Here is a 24,457-nt window from a genome sequence, read left to right on the forward strand (position 1 = left end):
TTTTAAGATTTGTGTACCTAACTTTTGCAAAAATTAAAAGTTAAAAAAACAAAGTTAACATCATTAGTAAATCTAGGAAAAAAAGATGTGATTTAAATATACACAGTCACAACCAAATTTAAATAATTATTAGTAACATTTTATTGAATAAACATAAAAATACATCAATTTAATATTTGCAAAAGTCTGATCGTAATTTATTTAGATCAAATGTAATGCGAACCCCAAATATTTCTAGAACAAATTGTTAAGAGATTTTATATCTTCTAGTGTAGAATAAGGAATTTATGTAACTTTAAGATTTTCTGAAAGTGGATCTAAGAATTCCGTTTCCAAAAATTTATAACCCTGAAGTAAAATTTCACCTTTTTTTAAAAAAATCTAAATGAAAAATAACTTTTACAATGTTAGATTTAATAAATCAAAAAAATGGGTTGTTTTTTGAGCAAAAATACAATAATTATGCATTTAAAGTAAACTTTGGTTTGATCTTTATCTAAATTTAGTTAAACTTTTAAACTAATCATATTGTTTAACTTACCTCCAAAATTGAGTTTTTAAGGATAAAGCAATCTTTATCAGTTGTATTATTTATCCAACCTTCTTTAAAATCTTTCCAAACAAACTCTTTTAAACTAAAATGTACAAAACAATCTTTTCATTTACTGTCCTAATACTATGCATGATTAAAAAAAAGTATTCATAGGCTAAAGGGCTAAAATATAAAGTATCAACATTAACTACTAAAGAGCAACATAGTTATAAACAGTACTATGTAATAATAAGTAACAAAAAAAATTATTTAAAGTTATGCATCATGTGTACCTAAATCTTAAGCATATATCCCAGTTCTTTGAACCATTAAATAATTTGGATATGTTGCCATCTTTTTTGTGCTTCTCGTCAACTTTTTTTAAAATTAAATATTACTTTTAAAACTATTTTTAAACTAAACTTTTTATTTAGAAAGATAATCTCAATTAGTTTAAAATTAATCCAAAGTTTAAAGTAATTTTAAGCCTATATACACTCACTATCCTTATTGTAAACTTTGACATGCTTTTCAAGAATGTAATCATCATCATCTCCAGGCTTCTCTCGAAAGCGATATACTCCAGTAATCTTACTTTGTTCTGTCAAACATTCTAACTTTTTTGGCATAAAACCAGATGATGTACCAAAACCAACATCAACTATCCAAATTTCATTAGCAAGTTTTACCTACCAATAATGTTGTATTAACACAGAAAGTTAAAGAAAAAATAGAAGATTGAACAAACCTTTAATATATGATTAAATTGTGGATAAAGGCATCTTGTTTGGTCCCCTTATAAACACTTCCTTCCAAGAAAGCAACATTATATCCAAATTCTTTTAAAAACTCCCCAAAAATAACATTTAACTCATAACAAAATCCGCCTCTTTTTTCTTTTACCATAACTCTGTATATATCACAGAGATCAAATGATTTTCCAGGCCCACCAAATAGGTCCAGGGAATCAAATGGAATATTCATCATTTGATGTTCACAAAATTTCCTTAAATTTTCCAAGTTTGGTTCTTTTGATCCATTATAATTTATGCGACTTATATATTCATCAACATTAACTATAGACATATTTAAAAGTGGTTTTCTGTGTAAATAAATAAATAGGTTATATAACACCAAAGTCTTACATTGTCAAGACTTAAATATGTAAAGCAATGACAAATATAAAAATGAATATAAAAAACTTGCTTTAAGTAATAGCTTTATCAAGGTTGCAGCTAGTTCAGTAAATTAGTATTAGAAATAAAATTTTGTATTTTAAATTAACTTTCTTTAGTGTATATTAAATCAACAAAATAGTTGGATTTCGTTTATTAAGGGTAATGCTGTTATATTTAATATAAAAAGAATAGAATCCTTTAATAAAAGTATTAAATTACAAAAATTAATAATACAAGTAAAAAATTATAAACAAAGATAAAAAACAAACACAATTCAAAAATGCTGCATAAAAAAATACAAATTATAAATTGAGGTGAAAGTATTTACACACAAACTTAAAACTACAAATTATTTTTGTTTGATTAAAATACAATTTAAGTTTAATTTTTGTAATGATCAGATCGTAATTTATTGAGCTCAAATGCAATATGAAAACCAAATTTTTCTTGGACAAATTTGTTAATAGCTTTTATATCTTCAGGTGCTGAATGAGGAACTTCAGTAACTTTAATACTTTCAGTAAGTGGATCTATAAATTTTGTTTCCAATAATTTATAACCCCACAGTATAGTTATACCATTTTTGTTAAACAGCTAAATGTAAAATAGCTATACATAAATTTATTTAGTTATTCATGTTTTTAATTTGTTTAGTTTGTAAATAAATATTTTTCTAATTAAAAAAATATCAAGACTATTTTTTGAAGTATATAAAAGAGTTTAAAATTAATATATATCAAAATTTACCTCTATGAAGGAGTTCTTAAGAAGAAAGCAATCTTTATCAGTTGTATTACTTATCCACCCTTCTTTAAAATCTTCCCAAATATATTCTTTTAAACTAAGACAATAAAAAAAATAATCCAGTATTAGCTTTTGTAAATATAAAAACATAAAGCTACATATACAGTCTTGATTTACTTGCAATATAAAACACAGTAGCTAGAACAAATCTATATGGTTAGTACAAATAAATATTAAGATGAAAATTAGTATCCAGAATGATTCTAATAGTAAAGCAGTTTAAATATTTTTTACCTGAACCTTAAGGTTATTTCCCAGTTTTTTGAACCATTGTATAACTTGGAGATAATAATATCCTTTGTTTTCTTCCTATCAGCTTTAAACAAAAACAAGATTTTTATTTTTGTACTGATAATAAAATTGGTATTTATTAAAACACATTTATTATAACTTAACACAAATGTTTTTGCAAAATTAAAATGTTTTTGTATAAAATTACCACTGAATTTTTAATAGTCATACTTATACAATACATACTATCCACATTGATAATTTCTTTGACATGTCTTTCAAGAATGTAGTCATTATCATTTTCAGGCATTTTTCTAAAGCGATACAAACCAGTAACCTCGCATTGCTCTGTTAAACATTCCAATTTTTTAGGTAGATAATAGTTTGAAGATCCAAACCCAACATCTACTATCCAAATTTCATCATTTAGTATCACCTTAAATTAACATATATAAATTAATTATAATAGTAAATGACTTTTTCATGAATTTTAACATAAAAATTACTAATTAATATACACAGAAAGCATTTGCAAGATATATGATTGTACAAACCTTTAAAATCATATGATTAAATTTGGGATAAAAAATATCTTGTTTAGCACCTTTATAAACACTTCCTTCCAGAAAAGCAACATTATATCCAAGTTCCTTTAAAAACTCACCAAACATTACATTTAATTCATAGCAAAAACCGCCTCTATTTTCCTTTACCATAACTCTATATATATCATCAAGATCAAGAGATTTTCCAGGCCCACCAAATAAATCAAGTGTATCAAATGGAAAACTAAAGGCCTGATGTTCACATAATTTCCTTAAATTTTCCAAGTTTGGTTCTTTTGATCCATTATATTTTATACGTTTTAAGTATTCATCTACATTTACTATAGACATAATTTAATCAGTTATCTGTTGATGATAATATAGGTTATATTTAGATGGCATTAAATCTGAATAAGTGATAAATACATGAAACAACCATAATCTAATAATTTAAATTGCATATCACATAATAAAATAAATCAAAAAACTTTTAAAGCAGTAAGTATTAAAAATTAATTGAGATATTGGCATTATCAACACAACGTTAAAAAATAATTGCACATTATAAATTAGAAATCTAAAATTTTAAGTAAAGAGTTTAATCTTTAAAAAAATTAGATTTTAGTTTATCCAGTGTATGTGAAATCTTCATTCCAAACTTTTCTGTAATAAACTCTTTAAGTAAATCTAATTCTTGTGGTGTTCCATGAGGAATTTCTGTCACCTTTATCGTATTAGGAATTTGATCTTTAAAACTTCTTTCAATAAATTTGTATCCCCACAATGTGCGAGTGCCAGCTTCATTGCATAACTTAATTTGCTATTAAATATAGATCATGCTAGAATTAAAGTTCATTGTAACTTGTTGATAGCCTACTGTTTTTTTTTGTATATATAGTTATTCTCGATGTGGCAAGGTCGAATACGCGACCTAAACATAGAGTAACATCAGTTACTCTGACCCAGTATTGAGTTACCTTTAGCAGTTTGGGATATTATAGAGTACAATTGCCGGGTAATTATGCTGCTGGTTAAGTGCTGGCTCAGCAAGAGTTTATACCATTTTTAATCGAGGGCGCTACAGCATGAGAGCAGCAGGAATTGAACCCACAACCTCATTGTGATGTAGGAAGTGTTCTTACCACTACACCACGCTGCCGGTTAAACTGTGTTATTTATATATAACTTTCGTGTATGATTCTACCTACCCTCAAGTGGCAAGCCAAGTATTTGAAATTTATCATACATAACCTTTAAAAAAACAGAAAACTAGGCTTAGGTTAAACTTTGTAACACAACGTTGGACATTATATCAGCATTTATAAATTAAAAGAAGACATAGAAAAATGTCATACTGGCAATTTTGAAGAAGCATAAATAAATTTTTGCATGTTAAATTAGCCCAAAATTGCTAAAAACATACCTTCAGAATTGAGTTGTTTAATATAAAGTCTTTTTCATTTGTAGTATTATTAATCCAACCAACCTTAAAGTTTTCCCAATTGTATTCTTTAATGCTAAACATAAGTTACATTTTCTTTTAGAAAAAAATTTAAATTAACTGCAAATAATTTAAAGTTTTACATGATGTTTAAATGTTGCTAGGCGGACCTTATAATAACTAAACTAATTATGTATCTAAAACTAATTATGTTTAAACATCATACACTAAACATAAAAGAGTGCCAAAAAACATTGGTTTATGTTTGAAAGTAATAATGTGTTGATAAAACCACTTTGAATGCAACAAACCTAAATTTATATATAATTTTCCATTCCAATGTTCCATTACACAACTTAGAAATACATTCAATTTTTCTTTTTCCATCTATTTACAAATACAAAAAATAAAACTTGTAATTAAAAGGTATGTTACAAAAGGTCAACTTAAATCAAACCCGCAAAAAAGTCTAAATAAATTCACAAAATACATTGACAATTTACTAAGTTATTGTAGTAGATTATACTTACTTTCACTGTTAACTTTGTTCACACTTGTTTCTAGAATAAATTCATTGTTACAACCAGGCATTTCTCGAAACCGATATGTACCAGTAATCTCAGTTTGTTCTGTCAAACACTCTAGTCTTTTAGGCAAGTAAAAGTTGGGTTTACCAAATCCAACATCAACTATCCAAATTACACCTTCCAATTCTATCTTGAAATACATTTTTAAGGTACATGTTTAGTAAACCATTTCACATTATAAACTTTTTAAAGAATGATATAATAATATAACTGGGTAGAAATAGAATCTAAGGCATTAGCAATCCTCTGCTGTGTACAGACATGGCCAAATTTTGTATTTTTAAGAAAAGATATTTAGCTTATATTTTTACACAAGCATAGAATCCTGTAAATATAAACTTTTACCTTTAAAATCATGTGGTCAAAAGGTGGTGAAAAAATATCTTGCTTAGTTCCCTTATATACCCTTGCTTCAAGAAATGCAACATTATATCCTAGTCCTTTTAAAAACTCTCCAAAAAGTGCATTTAATTCATAGCAAAATCCACCTCTGTTCTCCTTCACTATGCTTTGATATATTTTATGAAGATCAAAAAATTTTCCAGGCCCACCAAATAGGTCAAGTGTATCAAAAGGAATATTCAACACTTGATGTTCACATAATTTCCTTAAATTTTCCAAGTTTGGTTCTTTTGACCCATTATATCTGATACGACTTATATATTCATCAACATTTACTATAGACATGATTTAATATAGTTTCCTGTTTAAAGAAAAAAAAATAATCATGACACCACAGCTAAGTATAAGTAAACAGAAAGTGTGAAATAATAATAATTTTTAAATTGCACTAATATATAAACAAAAAATCTTTTTTCAGCAATATTATTTTAAAGTTAGTTACATTAATTAAAATTTTAATAAATTCTTTAAGTAAATTCAATTCTTCAGGTGTTCCAATTGAAATTTTTGATCTTTAAATTTTTCTTTAATAAATTTGTATCCCTTTAATAAAACGGCACCATTTTTACACTGTAACTAAAAGTTTGCTGTTAAAGTTTAGTATATACCTTAACTTTTATAGTCTTTAAGGCTAGTTGGGTTTAGTTCTTCAGATCTGTTGTTCTTTATTCTTGACAATATTCACCAACATTTTTAATATTTTTCATATATTCCTTTATCTTATAAAATATTAAGACTCTAAAAATAATTCATTTTACAATTGAGGCTTTCTAGTAATAAGAGTATTACATAAATTACAATTCAATTTTAAAGGTTAAACATGAAAATTAAATGTAAGATAACAATGCATACATAATAAGGTAACAAATGCCAGAAACATCTTAAATACTAAATTAAATCCCAGATTTTATCAGTTACAATGGTTGGACATAGAAATTAAATGTACAGTAATTGCATGTGTAATAAGGTAACCAATGCATAGAAAGAAATAGCCAGTGCATACATAATGAGGTAGAAAGCTTAAATTTTAGGTTAATTTTATAAAAAAATTAGAATAATTTTACAAATCAGTGATTAAACATTTAAAAAAATAACAATTCATGCATATAAAGTAATTATAAAAATAAAGTAATTACAAAACCTAACAATCAACCTAAAAACTTATACCCTTTAAACAGAATTAATTAAATTAATAAAAATGATTCCCAAAATACTTCTATTCACCCCCTAAAATTTTTATATCTACTATCTATTTTCTTAAATGGATAGATCTCAAATTGTTGAGCTTAAATTTCAGAGTGATTCCAAATTTGGAACGAATCAAATCCAAAAGAGCTTTTTCATCATCCAAAGTAGAATGTGGGATCTCAGTAATTCTTCTTTTCTCCGTTGTTGAATCGACAAATTCAATTTCCAGAAAATTGTAGCCCCACAAAACATTACCACCATTTTGATGAAATACCTGTTACAAATATATAATAAGTTACCATTACTTTCCAATTTTAATCTTTAAATATTAATTACCTTTTTTTATTTTTTAAATATTTTTTTCCAGAAATTAAAATAAAAAAAGAGACAATAATTTATGATTGGTAATAAGATAATCTTATTCCTAAATAAAAAGGCAAGCTAAAATTATCCTACAAATATTAACTATTCAATAGTTACCACTGTTAACTATATTTTATATATTAGCTACTTATATTCAATAATATGTTTTTCGAGTTAAAATATGTACATACATGCAATTCTTGGCATTTTTATCCTCTTCAAATAAACTTCTTTTTTAGTATGTAATAATACTTACTGAAAGAAATGAGTTTCCCATAATGTAACTATCAGGGTCATCTAAATGTCCATCCCAACCTTCTTTGAAATCTTCCCAAGTATGCTCTTTTGTACTTAAACATTTAACAGAAAATTAAAACTTCAATAAAAAGGCTATAAAATTTAAACCATATATTTTATATATTGTCTTCACTATTTTCTTATTTAAATATACCATGAAACCATTAAACTTAAATTGTAAATAAAAATTCTACAAGAAATAAAGAGTTGTAATTCGTTAAAAATTTAAACGTTAAGACAACCAATATTCTTAATTTTTACACAATATACCTGAATTTTTGTATAATAATCCATTCTTCTGATTGATTTAGAAATTTTGATAAGTTCTGCCTCTTTACATCCAGTTTTTTGCCACCTATAAAATGAAAAAAATTTCATGTTCTTTTAGAAATAAAGCCAAAAATTTTTTGATATTTATTTACAGAATATAAAACTTGGATTTTAATTTGATTAATTTACTTACTATCCATATTATACATGGTTTTTACATGTTTCTCTTGTAAATAAATAACCTTAGAACCAGGCAATAATCGAAAGCGATAGGTACCAGTAATATCACTTTGTTCTGTTGAACACTCAAATTTTTTTGGCAAATAGTAAGACTGTGCACCATAACCAACATCTACTATCCAAACTTCATCATTCAATTTAACCTTAATAAAAACAGTTATAATTTTGTCAACAACATTTAGTAAGTGTTTTCACTGTTTTAAGTTATATATCTTGTATCTTTTTTAAAGATATTTATTCTAGAAAAAACACTAATTTTACAGCCTAAACATACTGTTTTAATACCCTAGGCTAGTTCTATAATAATTTACTTAAGTGATATAGACCCAAAATAGACTATTTACCTATTATTTGAAACACATAAAATAAAGTAATAGGATAAAAAGAACCTATACCTTCAGTAACATATGATTAAATGGAAATGCAAAGTTGTCATTGTCCAAATAGTAATTTCCTTCCAAGAAAGCAACATCATAACCAAATTCTTTTAAAAACTCCCCAAAAATAACATTTAACTCATAACAAAATCCGCCTCTATTTTCCTTCACCATAACTCTGTATATATAATGAAGATCAAATGATTTTCCAGGCCCGCCAAATAGGTCAAGTGTATCAGTAGGTATGTTCATTACTTGATGTTCACATAATTTCATTAAATTCTCCAAATTTGGCTCTTTTGATCCATTGTATTTTATACGATGTAAATATTCATTTACATCCACAATTTTCATGATTACTTTTGTTTAAATAAAACCTAGGATAATAAAAAGCATGTAAAATGTAATAAATGCAATGTTAGGTAACATATGTATTTTAAGAGGTATTAAAACAAATGTGTTTAAGGCATGTATACAATTATAAAAATTTCTTTAAAAAAAATTTCATTTATTTCGTATTAAAAAACCTCTTTTTTTTCTAATAACTTTTCAGGTCCACTAAATAAGTTAAGTGTATTAGTACTAATATTTATTGCTTGATATTTACAATTTTTTTTAAGTTTGGTTCTTTAGATTCATTATATTTTAAACATTTATATAGGGCCCTACTAATTACCAAACAGAACCACCCCACTTATATTTTTGTTCTGTGTGGTAATGTATTGTCCTTTATGACTGAACGACCTGTGTGTCAGTGTTTGGTAATTAATAGAACCCTTTTTTTATACTCAACATTTACATTCGTATTGCATAAAATTTAATCAATATTGCATAAAATTTAATCAATGAAGTAGGTAAAAATTGCATGCTTACGTGTCATGCGATAACAGCACTTGTTTTTTTAGTAGGCCCCGTCATCTGGTTTTAAGTCACAGAAAGCACGTTTATAATTTGTAATCACATTGCAAAGTAAAATGAAATCGTTTGGGGAAGTTTCCCTAATAAGAAATTTTTTTTATAAATATTTATTTATCCTCGATGAAGAAAAGCTAAACTGGTGTAATGCCTTATGATAAGCTTGCTAGTTGTTTATTGAACTAAGTATAAACATATTGTTTTACTTTCTACCACATAAAATGGGTGGGATTATAAACCAGGCTCTCATGTATCGATAACTAATGTCTTTAAGTCCTTTCATCACAATACTAAACTGTTATTTTTTTTAATTAACAAGTTATCTTAACATACTTTAGAAATAAAAATTGTTTATTTTATGACTAATTAGACCTACATAAAATAAACTAATACAAACACCGGCCTACGTTTTGAACTAGTACAAACACAGGCCTACGTTTTGTTTTTGATCGAATAACTTTCAAAAATCTTGGTAAAAAAATCGGATAGAACTCAGGATATAGACATAAATAAAGCTAATAATATTCCCTTTATTACAAGCGCAAGCAATATTTATTAATATTAACAATTAAACTATTTTATAATGTTGTTTAAAGAAATTTTATTTCTAAAATAAATTAGGTCATATTAATCTAGTATTAAAAATAAATAGAAATAATAAAAACAAAAATCTAACTAGAAAAAAACAATAATAATTTGTGTTATAATTTTTTTTAGTACTATATAATTTTTAAATGATAGCTAATACAGTGGGCATTATGAACTTTAGTGATTATTTATTTTCCATTGTCAATTGCCATGGCTAAGGCACTTCTGCATGGTAGATAAACCTAAAAGTAAAATATTTAAAATAAAAAAAATTATTGGTGGCAATTACAAAAATTTTCATAACAAAAAAATATTTTAGCAAAGGCCAACTACAAAGCCTTAGTAAGGAAAAAATTAATTTAAAAATAAAAAAATTATAAAGTTTAAAATACAAACCATCATAGAATTATTTCTATTATCCCAATGATTATTCTCTGTGAAAAATCTCGTTGATTTTTCATTTCTACCATGACCACCAAACTCTTTCTCATCTGTGTCCAATATAATCTTGTATCTAAAAAATTAAAATATTAAATATCTGGAAAGTCAAAAAATAAAATATATTATCCTGGGTTGAATTTCTCGCCCTTTTATGCTGTTGCCCCTTGAGTAAGGCTCTTTAAATGAAATGAACCCATGCCAAGCCAAAAACTAATCGGCAGGTTAAATACCTGGCAATTTTAACTAATATTATTCTAAAATGTCATATGGTACTCCGGGCCGGAGTATTTAAATTAAGTCAGAGTATTTAAATTGGCCCTATGTATACACAAACAGGTCACCCTACCCATATCAACGAAAAAATATACAAAAAATTAAAAATTTAATTTAAAACAAAAATGACAAAAAAATGTTATTATATAAATTGCTTAATTAAAAAAAAGGAAGTATTTTTTTTACCTTCCTGGTTTATCCACCCCCACTTTGTATCCAGTGTAACTTTTAGTTGGGTGAAAGTTAAACAAAAATAAAACATTAGCTCGCTCAAACACAACTACTTTGTCACTTTCATGTTTTCTGCTTACATAGGCCTATAAAAACATTGTTAGTAAACAATTAATTTAAACACATTTTAGATGCATTTTTTTCCTAAATTTTAATTTTTAAAAAAGCAACCCTATCTTCTTACTTTGGCATAGTCTAAGGACAAATTTGCAAGTACTGTATATTGTTGGTCATTTAATATTAACTGTTTATTACCAGGCAATTATTTTTCAAACTTAAGTGGGAACTGCCGGGAAAAACAACTTGGCATACCAGCAAAAGAAATATCAGGTATTACCATGACATGTTTTAGCAACCCCAATAATACACAAAATTTACCAAAAGTTAACATTTTAATATACACTCTTCTACAGCATATAAATACCTGAGGTGAATTGAGCCAACCATATTTCTCTTCTGCATGCTGCATGGCCACATCAAATCGAAACAAGAACTTATATCTTAAGTTTTCATCATCAATAAGATGAAATTGTCGTCTAGCATAATGGTAACTTGAGTTGTTGCCAGCTCTTGGGAAATCCAACCACTCGGGGTGACCAAATTCATTACCTTAAAAAAATTAAAAAGTGTTAAAATTATTATCCGGTAGTGTGGTTAAGCGGTCATGGCAGCGGATTACGAGCCAAACGGTTTCAGGTTCGAGCCGCACCATTGCCACTATGACTCTTGAGCCCGGCGTTTATGGATAGCTTATACACATCACAATATCACACCCCTACCTAATAAAAAAAATATATATGGAAAAAATGGATAAAAAAAAAGGTTTAAATTATTCGTTAACTAAAACTAACTCCATTTCAATCTGTTAAAACTGACTAACAATGTATCCTTTAAGAGCATATGGTAAACTCTATTGACACAAGAAAGTTTTAACAACTTCCCTTAATGTAATACATATGTAAAAACATTGTCAACTTCTAATATACATATACATAATATGTGTTCAAGTTTTTTTTTAAAACTTTACAATATAATGACACATTAATCATTCATTTTAGCCACATAAGCAAAAAATATAATTTAACTAATTTTAAAGGTTTTTTATGAAACTAAACATAAATAAATTTAAATATACCTAATGTTATTTATTTTTATTTACCAATATTGCTATGATAAATAAAATTTATTTAAATTTGTATCTATTGTATTTTCAAAGTTAAACTTAATAAACAAATAATTTATTTACCAATAAAGTTGAGATATCCTTCACCCCCTAAACCATGAGTGATAAACCGAATCATTTTATGAAGAGCTAATCCTCGATCGATGACATCACTTCGATGAGTCATGGTCGACATATTTGTGTACATTTCTTTATCCATCAACCAGAATGCCAAAGTCTTGTCACCAACCAATGCCTAAAAAAATTGTTTCACAAAAAAATGAAATTGTAAAAAAAGGTAAACTTGTAAGGCTAATTATATGGTACCATTTGTAAACTATAATAATACTTTATACCAGAAGCAGATGTATTTATCTATTTTGTTAAATTTTTAGTTAAAAATGTTTTAGCTTAAAATTTTTACTATTTTGATTTTTTGTAATAAATTTTTACTTGGTCATGGCTCTCAGCGTATGCAATACATTTCTCCCCATGCCTTCTGTTAATTAAAGTGTGAACTATATTCCCCAAGTTCCAATCTTCATCTGATTGCTCTTTTAAAATCTGTAAAAATGAAGAATTATTAACATTTTTAAAGTTGCCTTCAAAAAAATTTAAAAAAAGTAATAGTTGTTTTTAAGTTTTTTTGTCCTCTTTTTTAGTGCCTTAGGTCCTAGGTTTAATTTCTGATGCTGCCAAAACTTAAAAGTTTTAAGTAAAATAGCAAAAATTATGCACCTGCCATGCCTACAGAGAACCAACCAAGCTAACTTCAATACCAGAATGCAAGAATAGCCTTTTTTAATAAAAAATTTTAACGTAACCAGTTAGAAAATTACCTTAATCCACTTATCAGGAATAGCCATAGCTAACCTGTAATCAAACCCCACACCTCCTTCATCAACTGGTCTACACATACCTGGCATACCAGAGACATCCTTAATAAAAATAAATTGTTTCAAAAATTTTAAATTGGTTTTAATTTCATATTTAAAAAAAAAAATCATATTATTAAAAAAGCTTGAATACTTCTTTAAACTATTGCACAAAGTTAATTTTTAATGACCAACTAATAAAGCACAACTTTTAAAACCTATTTATTCTAAATAAATAAGTATAATATTTACATAAAAAATTAACTGTTATTTACCTCGGCAATGGTGATAATATTAGGGTACAGATTTTTAAGAATATCGTTAGATAGCATAAGATAAACGATCGATTCCAAATCCATTTGTAAACCAAAATATTCGTTGTAATCACCAGAAAAGCCCCGGGCTATCATAAAAAAGGTAAACTCATTGTTTTAAATGTCACAAGCATGTAGCATACACTCATATAGTCGTAAGGCAGTCAACAGTAATTTAATCATAAGTAAAAAAAATTAAAAAAGTTAAAAATTAATTACACCATTGCCAAAGTTAACAAATTTTATAAAAAAAGTGTAAGTGTAAATATACTGTATGGAAAAAACATGTTTTATATATTTTCTGTATTTACTTATTGCATGGTCATGGTACAGCATTGAAGTGACCCCATCAAATCTGAATCCATCAAACATATATTCATCCATGTACCATCTCAAGTTGGACAGCAAAAACCTTAACACTTCCCAACTATATTTAACATAAACATTAAAGAAATATAAGACATTTGAAGTATATACATTATCCAGCTAAAAGTTTACATAGCAAAAAATTGTAATTATTTTTATCCATAAATTACCTAATTTAAAGCATAGTTTTATACCTAAATTAAAAATAATTAGTAAACGTGGCTTCAAATGATCCAAAATTATAGTTTAACTATTTACAAATAAATCAATGCCAAACAAAGCTAAGTTATCTTTTAAAAAAATAAAGTTCACCATTAGCCAATACTAATAAGAAAAATTATTAAAAGATTTTTTTTCTATTTTAAAATCAAAACATTTTCTCACCTAGAGTAATTGAAGAGTCTACTGTCCCACATGCTATGTGTACCCCTTCCCCCTGAATGAAAATAACAAGAATCTGTTCCATCAAACATATTCAATCCATCCAAAACATTCTTGCAAGCATGACTGTGAACTACATCCAATAAAACATACAACCCCATTCCATGTGCAACGTCAATAAGTTGTTTTAGTTCATCTGGGGTTCCATATCGACTACAACATCAAAAATCATTTTATGGTGGTTAAAATACCGAAAACATCACATTTGGTTTTAATAATAATAAATTATTTTTTTTATTAAAAAATGCCTAAAAAGTGCAATCGTTAAGATAGAGTTTTGCATAGAGAACTGTGTTTTTACTGTTACTTCTATTAAAAACCCATTTTTATTTTTAATATAATAATCAAATTTTTCTGTAGTTAATTATAAAGTTATGTTTTTAGCTATATTAGCACGTGGAACTGTCCATATTCACCTGGAAGCGGCAAAAAAGCTTGTTACTTGGTACCCAAAACTTGCATAATATGCATGCTCCATAATTGCCATGAGTTGAACGCAGTTGTACCCAAGTTCCTTGATTTTGGGCAAGACGTTTTGAGTAAAATGGGAATAAGATGCAACTTTTCCTTCATGTGATGAAATACCAACATGAGCTTCGTAAATACGAACACTGGTTGGCTTCTTTGGTCTTTGATTTTTAAACTAAAACATACAGTTTTAAATAACTTAAAATTAAAAAGCGTTAAATGGTAAGTATTTAATATTCCAAATTTAAAATCTGACATTATTTTAAAAAGTTGTTTATTAAATAAAACTAATTTTTTTTGTCACATTTGTTTATCTCAATGTGGGAAGATCGACTTCTCGGCCTTAACATAGACCAGCATTTGCTACCCCAACCCAATCTAAAGTTGTCTTTGGCAGTTTGGGATATTATAGATTATAATGGTCTGCTGAATAAGTATTGGCTTTGCAGGAGTTTTATGCAAACTGATTTGTGTTCACCCAAACTGATACAAAAAGCTCAAATCTAAATAATTGTATTTAATGAATCCTATTCCCAGTTTTATCATTATCCTTAACTTTTATAAAGAAGCAATAAAAAACTAATTTACAAAAGTTGATAATGTATATATATAACAATTTAAACTAAGAAAAATTTTAATTGAGTTTTACCCTGAACTTATGTTCTGGGTTCCAGAATATCCATTTATAAGTTCCATGTCCATCTCTCTGTATAACATAAGTTGCCCATGGTGAAATTCTTTCCAGGTATTCATCATTTTGGGATTGTATAACCAGCTGTAAAGGATATACAAACTTTGAGTTCAACAAATAATAAATTAATTTTATTAAGTTAAATAGTCAATAACCTGCCCTACGTTTGGCCCTTTAATTGTTGTTATATGGTCACAACTCGCAACTAATGTTTCCTGCGCACCACTTACAACTATACAGATCATAAAATGCCTTAACATCAAATGGCATTGGCATAGGTTAGTTTAAAACAGCATAGGTTGAGTGATCTTTCGACCAAAAAGAAAAACTTGGGCTTGGTTAACTTGTTTTTTTTTTTTTATTTTAAAATTTAAGAAATAGATAGGCTATATATATACACGTTTCATTTTTACCATTATTTCACTTTCTTGCTCAATTGGACATCTTCCATCAGGTCGAACTGGTATGTTAAGTTCCCATTTACTAAAATCCTTTTTCTCAAATGCATACTGGCGCTTGTCCCAGTTGTCTTAAACAAAAAAATGCAAATAAATACAAAGATAAAAATTCAAAATGTTCTCGTGTAAATATTAAACAAAATAAAGCCAAAATTTTAACAAAAATATAGTTAAAAATAGTCGATTGATTATTTTACTTACTAAAAGCCCCGCAAAGATAAATTGCTTTTGCTCCTGGGGCCCATTCTCTACAGAATATTCCTCCTTCTGGAGTGGCTCGAATCCCAAACTCCCTAAACCCTTGGGTAAACTTGTTTAACCCTTCGGCTTTTTCGATCCGCTCTTTAGTTTTCTCAAACAATGCATATCTATAAAAAATAAATTGTTAAAAACATAAAAGGATTTAAAATTAAAAACCATAATTTATATTTAGCTGTAATTACACAGAATATATTAAATAAGTTTACGGTTTTTAAGCATTTTATAACCACTATAAAAATAAGAATTTTTGGATCTCTATTAGTTACGCACGCCCTACATAAACAGGGCGTGTAACCAAAATGCGGCACATGTAATTAAACAAAGAGGTTGCATAAATTAAACCCTTACCCTAACCCTCACCTATTCAGTTTACACATTAACACATCTGACTCGTAAAGTGGACTTAGTTATACTCATTAAAACATATTTTAAGTAATTTTTAATGTCTGGTTGAACAATTGCCATACTTAGGTTATAACGCCTTGTTAAATTCGGCCGTGCGAAAGTAATAGAGATCCGAATTTTTTAGGAAAATTAACCTTCTTTTTAGATCGCTTTCAAAGCTTCTAACATGAGGATCTACCTCATAAAACTTATTTAAGTTTGGAATAACAACATTTTCAAAATCCATGCTGTCACCACAGTCCATTCTTTATTTTTATTAATCCACAATCTAAAGACTAAAAGCTACACAAATGTGGAAATTTTTAAAAGTCGAAAATTTAACACTATTCAGCTATTAGACTAATTTGTTAAAATTCTTAATTTGTTGCTGTCTGTCTTTAGAGCGCAATTTAACTGCTTTCTAGCTACATTCAGCTTTATGGTTTATAATATTAACAGTTATACACTTAAAGAATACATTCGGAACTTTACAAAAATCTCCCACAGTCTAAACGTTTTATTTAAAATAAAATTTGCAAGGTTGCAGTTTTTAAAACCACGCATCCCTTAGGGGATTTCCCCGTTTAATTCAAATTTTATCATCACGCTTAGCCGATTAAATTTATTAAAACAAATTAAAATGTATTTTAGTTCTATAATCTGTATGTTGTTATATTACTTTCAAAGGAATAAAAAAATTAGATTTAATTAAAGTGTCCTGACTAGCATAAAATAAATATGTTTATAGGTCCTGGGCAATGATCGTATATACGATCATTGTCCTGGGGCATCTGTATCGGGCCTGGGTCAATTATATGAGACCCAAGGAGCTTTTAAGATACCCAGTGTATCTATTGTATATTCAACAACATTGCTTTTAATTTATTAAACAAGCTTGACCTTTTTCTACTACAAAATAGTTTTTACTTAAAAATTTAAGAATAATTATATTTTTTATGTAAATAAGATGTTTTAAAAAAATACTGTTATATTTTATTCAATGTGTTCACAAATTATTTAAAAAAATGTGGTCATTTAACATATTAACCAAAATTCTATAACCTAAAAAATATAAAAAACATCGGGTAAAACTACATTTTTGGGAAATTTTTTTTTATGAAAACCGCAATTTTGGTAAAAGTAGGTTTCAATAAATAAGTTAAAAGGGTAAATTAATTAACAAAGCTTGTCACGTTTACAAGACCAGGGGTCGAAAACATAGTGTTTTCAAGTGATAAAACATTAAAAATAATTTGTTAATTAACCGTAATTTAACAAAAATGTCACGAAATATGCAATAATTAACATATTTTCGTGTCAAGTTTTGTAGTAGACTAAATTTAAACTAGAAATTAGCAGAATAATTTACTTTTATGATGAAAATAACTTTTTGATCGATCTGTGAAATGTTATGTACGAAATCATGTAAACTTATCAAATTTAGAGATAATGGATTACGTCAATTAGTTAATATAGCGTTATTCAGTAAACCTTTCTTTACATATCATTACATGACGCATTTAAGTTAGATTTTCGCAAATTAAAATCCAAAATATTAAATAAAGTGCGCATTTGCTTTTAAATTAATTTTTAAAATATTGTGTAGGTGCACGACTTTACCTTGAGGCAATTGTGAAAATAAATGTTTTTTTTGATTGAGTCATAAATTTATAACTAAGAAAGAATGGCAAAAATAAGTGGGTTTTGTTTTTTGTTATTACTGTTTTTTGCAGTAAATCTGAAATCAGCATTCAGCCAAAGTAAGTTGATGTTTTAAATATAAGGTTTTATTTTTTTTTTAAACAGTATTTTACAATAAACAATTATATTTAATTAACATATTTAAAGAATGTTAATTAAAGCAAAAAAATAGTTAAAAACATGAAAAATTAAGAATAGAATAATAATCGAATTCTATAAAGTTGGAAACAAAAATATAAATTAAATTCCAAAAAACGTTTATTGTTTCACATCAAATCACATTATATTTTATTAAGTTAATTTTAATTATGGGTTTTATTTAGGTTTATGTCAGGACAGGCTATCAAAGAACGAATGCGATGTACTGGTGCGGGGAGGATCGTGCGTGTCAAACAGACTCACTATGCTAATCACGTGCGCAGAGTCTTGCAATTTCTGTAACTCAAGATCGGGTAGGTATAAACAGTAAGGCCGTATATAGTTTAAGCAGAAGTGTATTAATGTATAAATCAAACATAATGTCTGTTTAAACTCTAAGTTTAAATGTGTTATAACACATTTCTTACACAGATTATGAATCAACATGAACTAAGAATGCTACTGAAGTAACTTTTAAATCAATAAATATTATATTTAAATGTGTTATATAGGTGGGGCGGTATGTCAAGATGTGGATGCCTCGTTATGCGATAGTTATTTTCGATTAAATTTGTGTGAGACTTTTAAAAGTTCAATTGAAGGAATATGCAGGCGCACTTGTAACTGGTGCTCAAATACAGGTTAAGTTTTACTTATATTTACATTTAACGCTCGTACTAACTAACCAATTATTCTAACTTAAAGATTATATTTCAATGTACATTAGCATTATTTTAATAAATAATAAATAAATTATAAAAATATTTTTACAACCTTCTATTAACCCTCTGGTTAATTTATATACATTGATTAAAATATTTTTAAATCGATGTTTAAACGACAATGTTTACTTTAAATTGTTAGCTTTTTTTTAAATAACGTACAAGAAATGTTTAACATAATGCCATTATTTAAAAAAAAACTTGAAAATTTTTGTCAAATTAAAATTTTTTGCTATTTTGTCCAGGTCGATGGTTACCGTGGGGACAATGGAGTAGATGTACAACAAGTTGTGGATCTGGAAGTACTGAAAGACGAAGAAGATGTAGCACTGGGAGAGTCTTGGATTGTGGAGTTGAGTCTGACAGACAAGTCAAAACATGCAATCTTGAGCCATGCAGAAGTATATTAACATGCTTAATGTTTTATTTTTTCAATTTTTTATAACGAGCAGAGAAATAATTCGTTATTGACAGTCTATAAAATTTGTTATTTTATCTGCTAAGGTATGTTGCAATGAGTGGTATTTAAACCACAAACCATTGCAGCCTTTACAAAGTGTTAAACAAACCAAAAATTTAACTTATATTCATAATATAGTAATTAAATTTCTTTAAAAAAGTTGTATGTTAACAGCTCGAGTTTTAAGATATAGTGATTGGAGTTTGTGGTCATCATGTTCAAACATATGTGGCGATGGAACCGAAACAAGAACAAGAAGATGTTTATTCAGAGAATCTGGTTACCCTCAAAGTTCCTGTAGCAGACGAACTAGTGATATTAGAAGCTGTGTCGGACGTAACTGTCGTAAGTCACAGTGTCATTCTTAAAACGTTATGCTACATTGACACTCTATAATCGCTTACCATTTTGTTTTGCATTTTAGCTAACTGGAATTCTTGGGGTAGTTGGGGACAATGTAGCAGTGTTTGTGGGGAAGCTAGCTTTACAACCCGGCGCAGAGCTTGTAATACGGGTCGATCTTCTGATTGTGGAACAACAAACGTTGATAATAAACAGTGTCCATTTGTGCAATGTGCACGTAAGTATTACAGCACAAATTTTAGGATTTCATGACTACGGTTTAAAACTTGTATAAGTTACCATAATACAGCCAAAATATTTATTTTTAAATTTATTTTACTATTTACACTCACTTTAAGTTACTCAACCATGCTGTTTTTTTCAAGTCAATTATGATACAAAGCCCAAGAAGTTATATGTATTACTTAAAACTAAATTTTTTTGATTTTATGTAACCTATAGCTACTTGGAATTCATGGGAAAGCTGGGGAGAATGCAGTAGACCTTGCGGGGAAAATACTTTCTCAACCCGGCGTAGAAGTTGTAGTACTGGCCGAGCTGCTGATTGCGGAATTCTTGATAATCAAAGTAAACCATGTCCAGTGGTACAATGCCCACGTAAGTAAAACTATAAGTTTAACAATTAAAAAATTAAGTATTTTTATTTTTTTTAAAAGTTTATCATACCGCAGCATTTTATAGCCTATACCATTCATATAGTTTAAACTAGGTTTATATAATCAAGCGTTTGGTTATTTTTAAATCGTTTCACGTAATTTAGCTTCTTGGAATTCATGGGGATCGTGGACAAAATGCTCAAAGACTTGCGGAGAAGTTGGTTACAAAACCCGCGAGCGAACTTGCGACAGTGACCAAACATCTAATTGTGGAACTTTTAACTTAGATCATGAAGAGTGCGAGTTCATGGAATGTGGTCGTAAGTTACTATTTAAATTAGAGTTTATTATTTAATGAAAAAAATACCTTTACCTTTTAAAAAATATTTTAGTTAAATCACAAGGATTTAAAATTTGTCTAAAATTTGCCGTATTCTGTTGTTTATTAAAAAAAAGTTTAGTAATCGATTGCTTTAAAAGTAATGACACACCGGTCGAATGACTTGACCTTTAAAAAATTTCACGCACCTTAACGCATTAGTTAAATGACCTTGGCCGCAGGCGTAAAGTTTTTAGAGCATTTATATATAAACCTGTCAAAACATAAGCATTTCAATCCTATCTTAACAAATTTAAATCCATAATAGCTACAACTGGGTTATGGTTGTCTTGGAATTCTTGGTCAAGATGTGATAAAACCTGTGGCTATGCCCTCCGTTTAAGAAGTAGAAAATGTTCAACTGGCCAAACTAATGATTGTGGCCTTTTCCATACTGATGGAAAACAATGCGACGTGGTGGAATGTTCTGGTAAGTTTATTTGACTTTAGATTCAAGTTGTTAATGAAAAACGTTGCACACTTGAACCTTGCATACAAATTTGGATAATAGAAAATAAACGCAAACATTTTAATTTGTGCGCCTATTTCTGAATTTATTTACCAATGGTTAAAATTTGCCGATTTTTGATATTATTTTATTTTAGCATTTGAAGCTATGTCAAACCTGCCTGACAGTGTTAGAAAATCGTTTGTGAAAACAATAATTTAGCACCAACAAACTAAGCGAAACCCTATAGGCAAAGCTATAATTAATATTTATTAACTTTTTAAAATTTTTGCAAGTTGGCGTTGCTTTTTAAATTACCTTCCTTATTAAACTATCTATATTTAAAGATCAAGTACCCGGCTGGACCAGTTGGGAAACATGGACACAATGTACGAGACCTTGTGGTTCAGGAATTAGAACCAGGTCGAGGACTTGTAGTTCTGGAAGGAATGGGGATTGTGGCTCACAAGCTACTTTAACAGAAAATTGCAACATTCAATCATGCACCCAGGGTATGAAAAATGCATTTTAAAAGCACAAAAAGTACAAAAAACAATTAAAACTTAATATATAATAACTTATTTACCAAACTAAATCATGTAGGACTTAAATTTTGGTAATTTAGCAATGAGGGTATAAAAGTTAAATATTAACTACATTCTAAAACCACCAAAACTACAAAAATGCGACTTAAACTTTAAGCATATGTCTGCAATCTTTTTTACTAAACTAAATTAGAGTTTCTTACTTAAGTTTTTGTAATTTTAGCTCAAGCAGCAACTTGGGCAGATTGGAGTTCGTGGGGGAGTTGTGACCAATCATGTGGACAAGGGAGGCAGACTCGTGACCGATTATGCACCAGCGGAAGACTTTCTGATTGCGGAAGTTTTAATGTCGATTCCAGAGATTGTTTTATTCGATCTTGTAATGGTAATTTAAGCATTTGTCGTAGCGAAATTTGCTTGCTCAGTAGGAGTTAATGCCGTTTATATAGTCCTTACTTAGGAGGCGTTACAGTATAAGAGCAGTGGGGATTAAACCCAAGACCTCATAGTGAAGTAGCAAGTGTTCTTACCACTACACCACGCTGCCCGTTAATCTTGAAGGCTTTCAGGAAATTTAATATTAATTCCCGCTTTGGACAAAAACAATTATAGAGTTGTTACAAAACATAACTAGTTTTAATTCCTTTAAAATTGTGAACCAATTTTAATTTTAGGTCAAGCAGCAACTTGGGCAGATTGGAGTTCGTGGGGGAGTTGTGACCAAACATGTGGACAAGGGAGGCAGACTCGTGACCGATTATGCAACGGTGGAAGACTTTCAGATTGTGGAAGTTTTAATGTCGATTCTAGAGATTGTTTTATTCGATCTTGTAATGGTAATTTAAGCATTGATATAAAAAGTAAAAATTTGTCTGTAGTTTAGACAAAAATATCAACGTTATTAAACAATTTAAAAAAACTAGCAAATTTTTAACCCATCATAAAATTCCAAAAGCTATACCTTTCGTATTAAGATAAGCCTAAAACATAAAAAGTTTGTAGATCCTAATTAATCGTCATAGTCATGTGATTGTTACGTAACAATAGGCCCGACATGGAACCAATGGACTGCATGGGGTCAATGTAGTCATCAGTGTGGAGGTGGCTCAAGAACAAGAACGAGGGGTTGTAGTACAGGAAATAACAGAGATTGTGGAACCACAAACAGCCAGTCGGACCCCTGTAACTTACAACAGTGCTCGCAAGGTAAAAAAAGATCATTTTAAATTTTGTTACAAACTGATCAATTCATATATAATGTAGCTTGGTAGATATATTTGTGTGTCCAATATATAGGCTAAGATTATAAATAAAATTTTGTTTGTGGTTTACTAATTGCCATTATACTATGACAACCAAAATGCCGTTGGGACGGTCTATCGAGTAGGTATGGTCTAATTAATGCAGTAAAAACGTAACGACCGTATTTAGAATATTCCATCACATCTTACTAAGATTGAACTTATTCATGAAGCAGTCTATTTTTGGGTATAAACTTTTTTGTTTACTCAATTTAGGCGGTCCTAATTGGTTAACTTGGAACCAATGGAGTCGTTGTACAAAGTCGTGCGGAGATGGAACCCGGACCAGGTCTCGGAGATGTAATAGAGGGCAAAACAGGGAATGCGGAACGGAAGAAGAAGCGAGGCAAACTTGGGTGTGCAACAGCAACGTGTGTCCATTTAGTAAGTTAACATAATCATGAAATTTTAATGAAAAATTTGGAAGAATTAAAAAACAATTTGTAAATTTAGTTTACTATAATTTTATTCTTTAAAAAATGGTTCTTTTGATTCGTTTGTTTTTACACAATTATCGTTATATTAAGCTGCATAATAAAAAAAAAACTAAATTATTATTAAACTTTTTCTTTTTCATTAGGTTATCAATGGTTTGATTGGACGCAGTGGACTTCCTGTTCAAAGCCATGCGGGGGCGGAACACAACAAAGAAGTAGAAGTTGTCCAACCGGTAGAAATGAAGATTGTGGAGACCTTTTTTTTCAAAACTGGAAATGTAATATAGAAGAATGTCCCCGCACAGGTGAAAAATATTTCCAAAACAGCCAACATATAATTAAATAAAGTACAATCAACTAAGATTTCGGTAGGAAATAATAATACTGAACAGTTGTGCGTTAATGTACCGGTAATACAATATACCAATGATCTATTTTTTTGTTTTATGTTAAGTATGGAACAGTTGGAACAGTTGGGGTCAATGTAGTGCAACTTGTGGTGCCGGCAACCGGATTCGAACTCGAACATGTGGATCAGGAAACAATAATGATTGTACTGGGTCTTCAACTGAAAACCAAAGATGTTCAAGTCAAGATTGTCCAAGTAATCATAAATTTTGCAATGCTATTGAAATTATTGGCTACGAAGAATTTTACCGGCAGCGTGGTGTAGTGGTAAGAACACTTACTATACCACATGAGGTCGTGGGTTTAATCACCACGTCTGTTATGCTGTAGCGCCCTTGAGTAAGGCGCTATAAATGGTATAAACTACCGCTGAGGTAGCACTTAATCAGCAGCATAATTATCGGGCAATTATAATTTATAATATCCCAAACTGCCACAGTCAACTCGAGACTGGGTCGGGGTAACAGTTGTAACTCTATGTTTAGGTTCTACCTTTCCATTCGAGGATAAAGATATATACTTAAAAAAAATTCTAAATTTAAAATTTCTTAAGCTAACTATATTGGCGAGATAGTTAATTTTTTAAATGTTTAAAAGATTGGAACGCGTGGAACGGTTGGCAGTCATGTAGTGTTA

The 24,457-nt window shown here is 28.6% G+C and overlaps 5 protein-coding genes and 1 long non-coding RNA gene across 8 annotated transcripts; all 6 read right to left on the minus strand.

The window, feature by feature from the left end:
- Positions 1-278: 278 nt before the first annotated feature.
- Positions 279-1,081, minus strand: LOC145743675 (uncharacterized). The gene is made up of 4 exons (XR_014281035.1): positions 1,035-1,081; positions 826-907; positions 542-635; positions 279-381 (listed from the first exon to the last, which is right to left on the minus strand). It is a non-coding gene; the product is annotated as an uncharacterized LOC145743675 (long non-coding RNA).
- A 201-nt stretch (positions 1,082-1,282) lies between these two features.
- Positions 1,283-1,618, minus strand: LOC145742345 (arylamine N-acetyltransferase, liver isozyme-like). Its single transcript, XM_082560127.1, has one exon. The coding sequence runs from the start codon at positions 1,616-1,618 to the stop codon at positions 1,283-1,285; it is 336 nt and encodes a 111-aa protein (XP_082416253.1).
- A 415-nt stretch (positions 1,619-2,033) lies between these two features.
- LOC145742722 (arylamine N-acetyltransferase, liver isozyme-like) lies at positions 2,034-3,642 on the minus strand. 2 transcript variants are annotated; one of them, XM_082560505.1, is made up of 5 exons: positions 3,300-3,642; positions 2,992-3,181; positions 2,749-2,830; positions 2,458-2,551; positions 2,034-2,304 (listed from the first exon to the last, which is right to left on the minus strand). In XM_082560505.1, exons 1-5 carry the CDS (start codon positions 3,639-3,641, stop codon positions 2,092-2,094), a joined length of 921 nt encoding a protein of 306 aa, XP_082416631.1. In that variant the 5' UTR covers position 3,642; the 3' UTR covers positions 2,034-2,091. The 2 variants fall into 2 exon arrangements, with proteins under 2 accessions (XP_082416631.1, XP_082416633.1); XM_082560507.1 differs by having other exon boundaries at positions 2,061-2,240.
- A 193-nt stretch (positions 3,643-3,835) lies between these two features.
- Positions 3,836-6,449, minus strand: LOC145742723 (arylamine N-acetyltransferase, pineal gland isozyme NAT-3-like). Of its 2 annotated transcripts, none has more exons than XM_082560508.1 (6): positions 6,329-6,449; positions 5,664-6,021; positions 5,262-5,448; positions 5,043-5,118; positions 4,714-4,807; positions 3,836-4,110 (listed from the first exon to the last, which is right to left on the minus strand). In XM_082560508.1, the coding sequence occupies exons 2-6, from the start codon at positions 6,003-6,005 to the stop codon at positions 3,889-3,891; spliced, it is 921 nt and encodes a 306-aa protein (XP_082416634.1). In that variant the 5' UTR covers positions 6,006-6,021; positions 6,329-6,449; the 3' UTR covers positions 3,836-3,888. The 2 variants fall into 2 exon arrangements, with proteins under 2 accessions (XP_082416634.1, XP_082416635.1); XM_082560509.1 differs by lacking the exon at positions 3,836-4,110 and adding an exon at positions 4,388-4,541.
- Positions 6,450-6,593: 144 nt separating this feature from the next.
- Positions 6,594-8,809, minus strand: LOC145742347 (arylamine N-acetyltransferase, liver isozyme-like). Its single transcript, XM_082560128.1, has 5 exons — positions 8,474-8,809; positions 8,032-8,221; positions 7,839-7,923; positions 7,528-7,621; positions 6,594-7,182 (listed from the first exon to the last, which is right to left on the minus strand). The coding sequence occupies exons 1-5, from the start codon at positions 8,807-8,809 to the stop codon at positions 6,970-6,972; spliced, it is 918 nt and encodes a 305-aa protein (XP_082416254.1). The 3' UTR covers positions 6,594-6,969.
- Positions 8,810-9,913: 1,104 nt separating this feature from the next.
- On the minus strand, positions 9,914-16,619 carry LOC145743858 (1,4-alpha-glucan-branching enzyme-like). Its single transcript, XM_082561913.1, has 15 exons — positions 16,479-16,619; positions 15,880-16,046; positions 15,634-15,749; positions 15,179-15,304; positions 14,478-14,704; positions 14,005-14,214; positions 13,566-13,681; positions 13,216-13,343; positions 12,905-13,003; positions 12,519-12,629; positions 12,150-12,321; positions 11,328-11,512; positions 10,859-10,989; positions 10,355-10,472; positions 9,914-10,200 (listed from the first exon to the last, which is right to left on the minus strand). Exons 1-15 carry the CDS (start codon positions 16,586-16,588, stop codon positions 10,147-10,149), a joined length of 2,070 nt encoding a protein of 689 aa, XP_082418039.1. The 5' UTR covers positions 16,589-16,619; the 3' UTR covers positions 9,914-10,146.
- Between the last annotated feature and the right edge of the window lie 7,838 nt (positions 16,620-24,457).

The sequence above is a fragment of the Corella eumyota genome, chromosome 2 (genome assembly GCF_963082875.1).
Source record: "Corella eumyota chromosome 2, kaCorEumy4.1, whole genome shotgun sequence".
NCBI lineage: Eukaryota > Metazoa > Chordata > Ascidiacea > Phlebobranchia > Corellidae > Corella > Corella eumyota.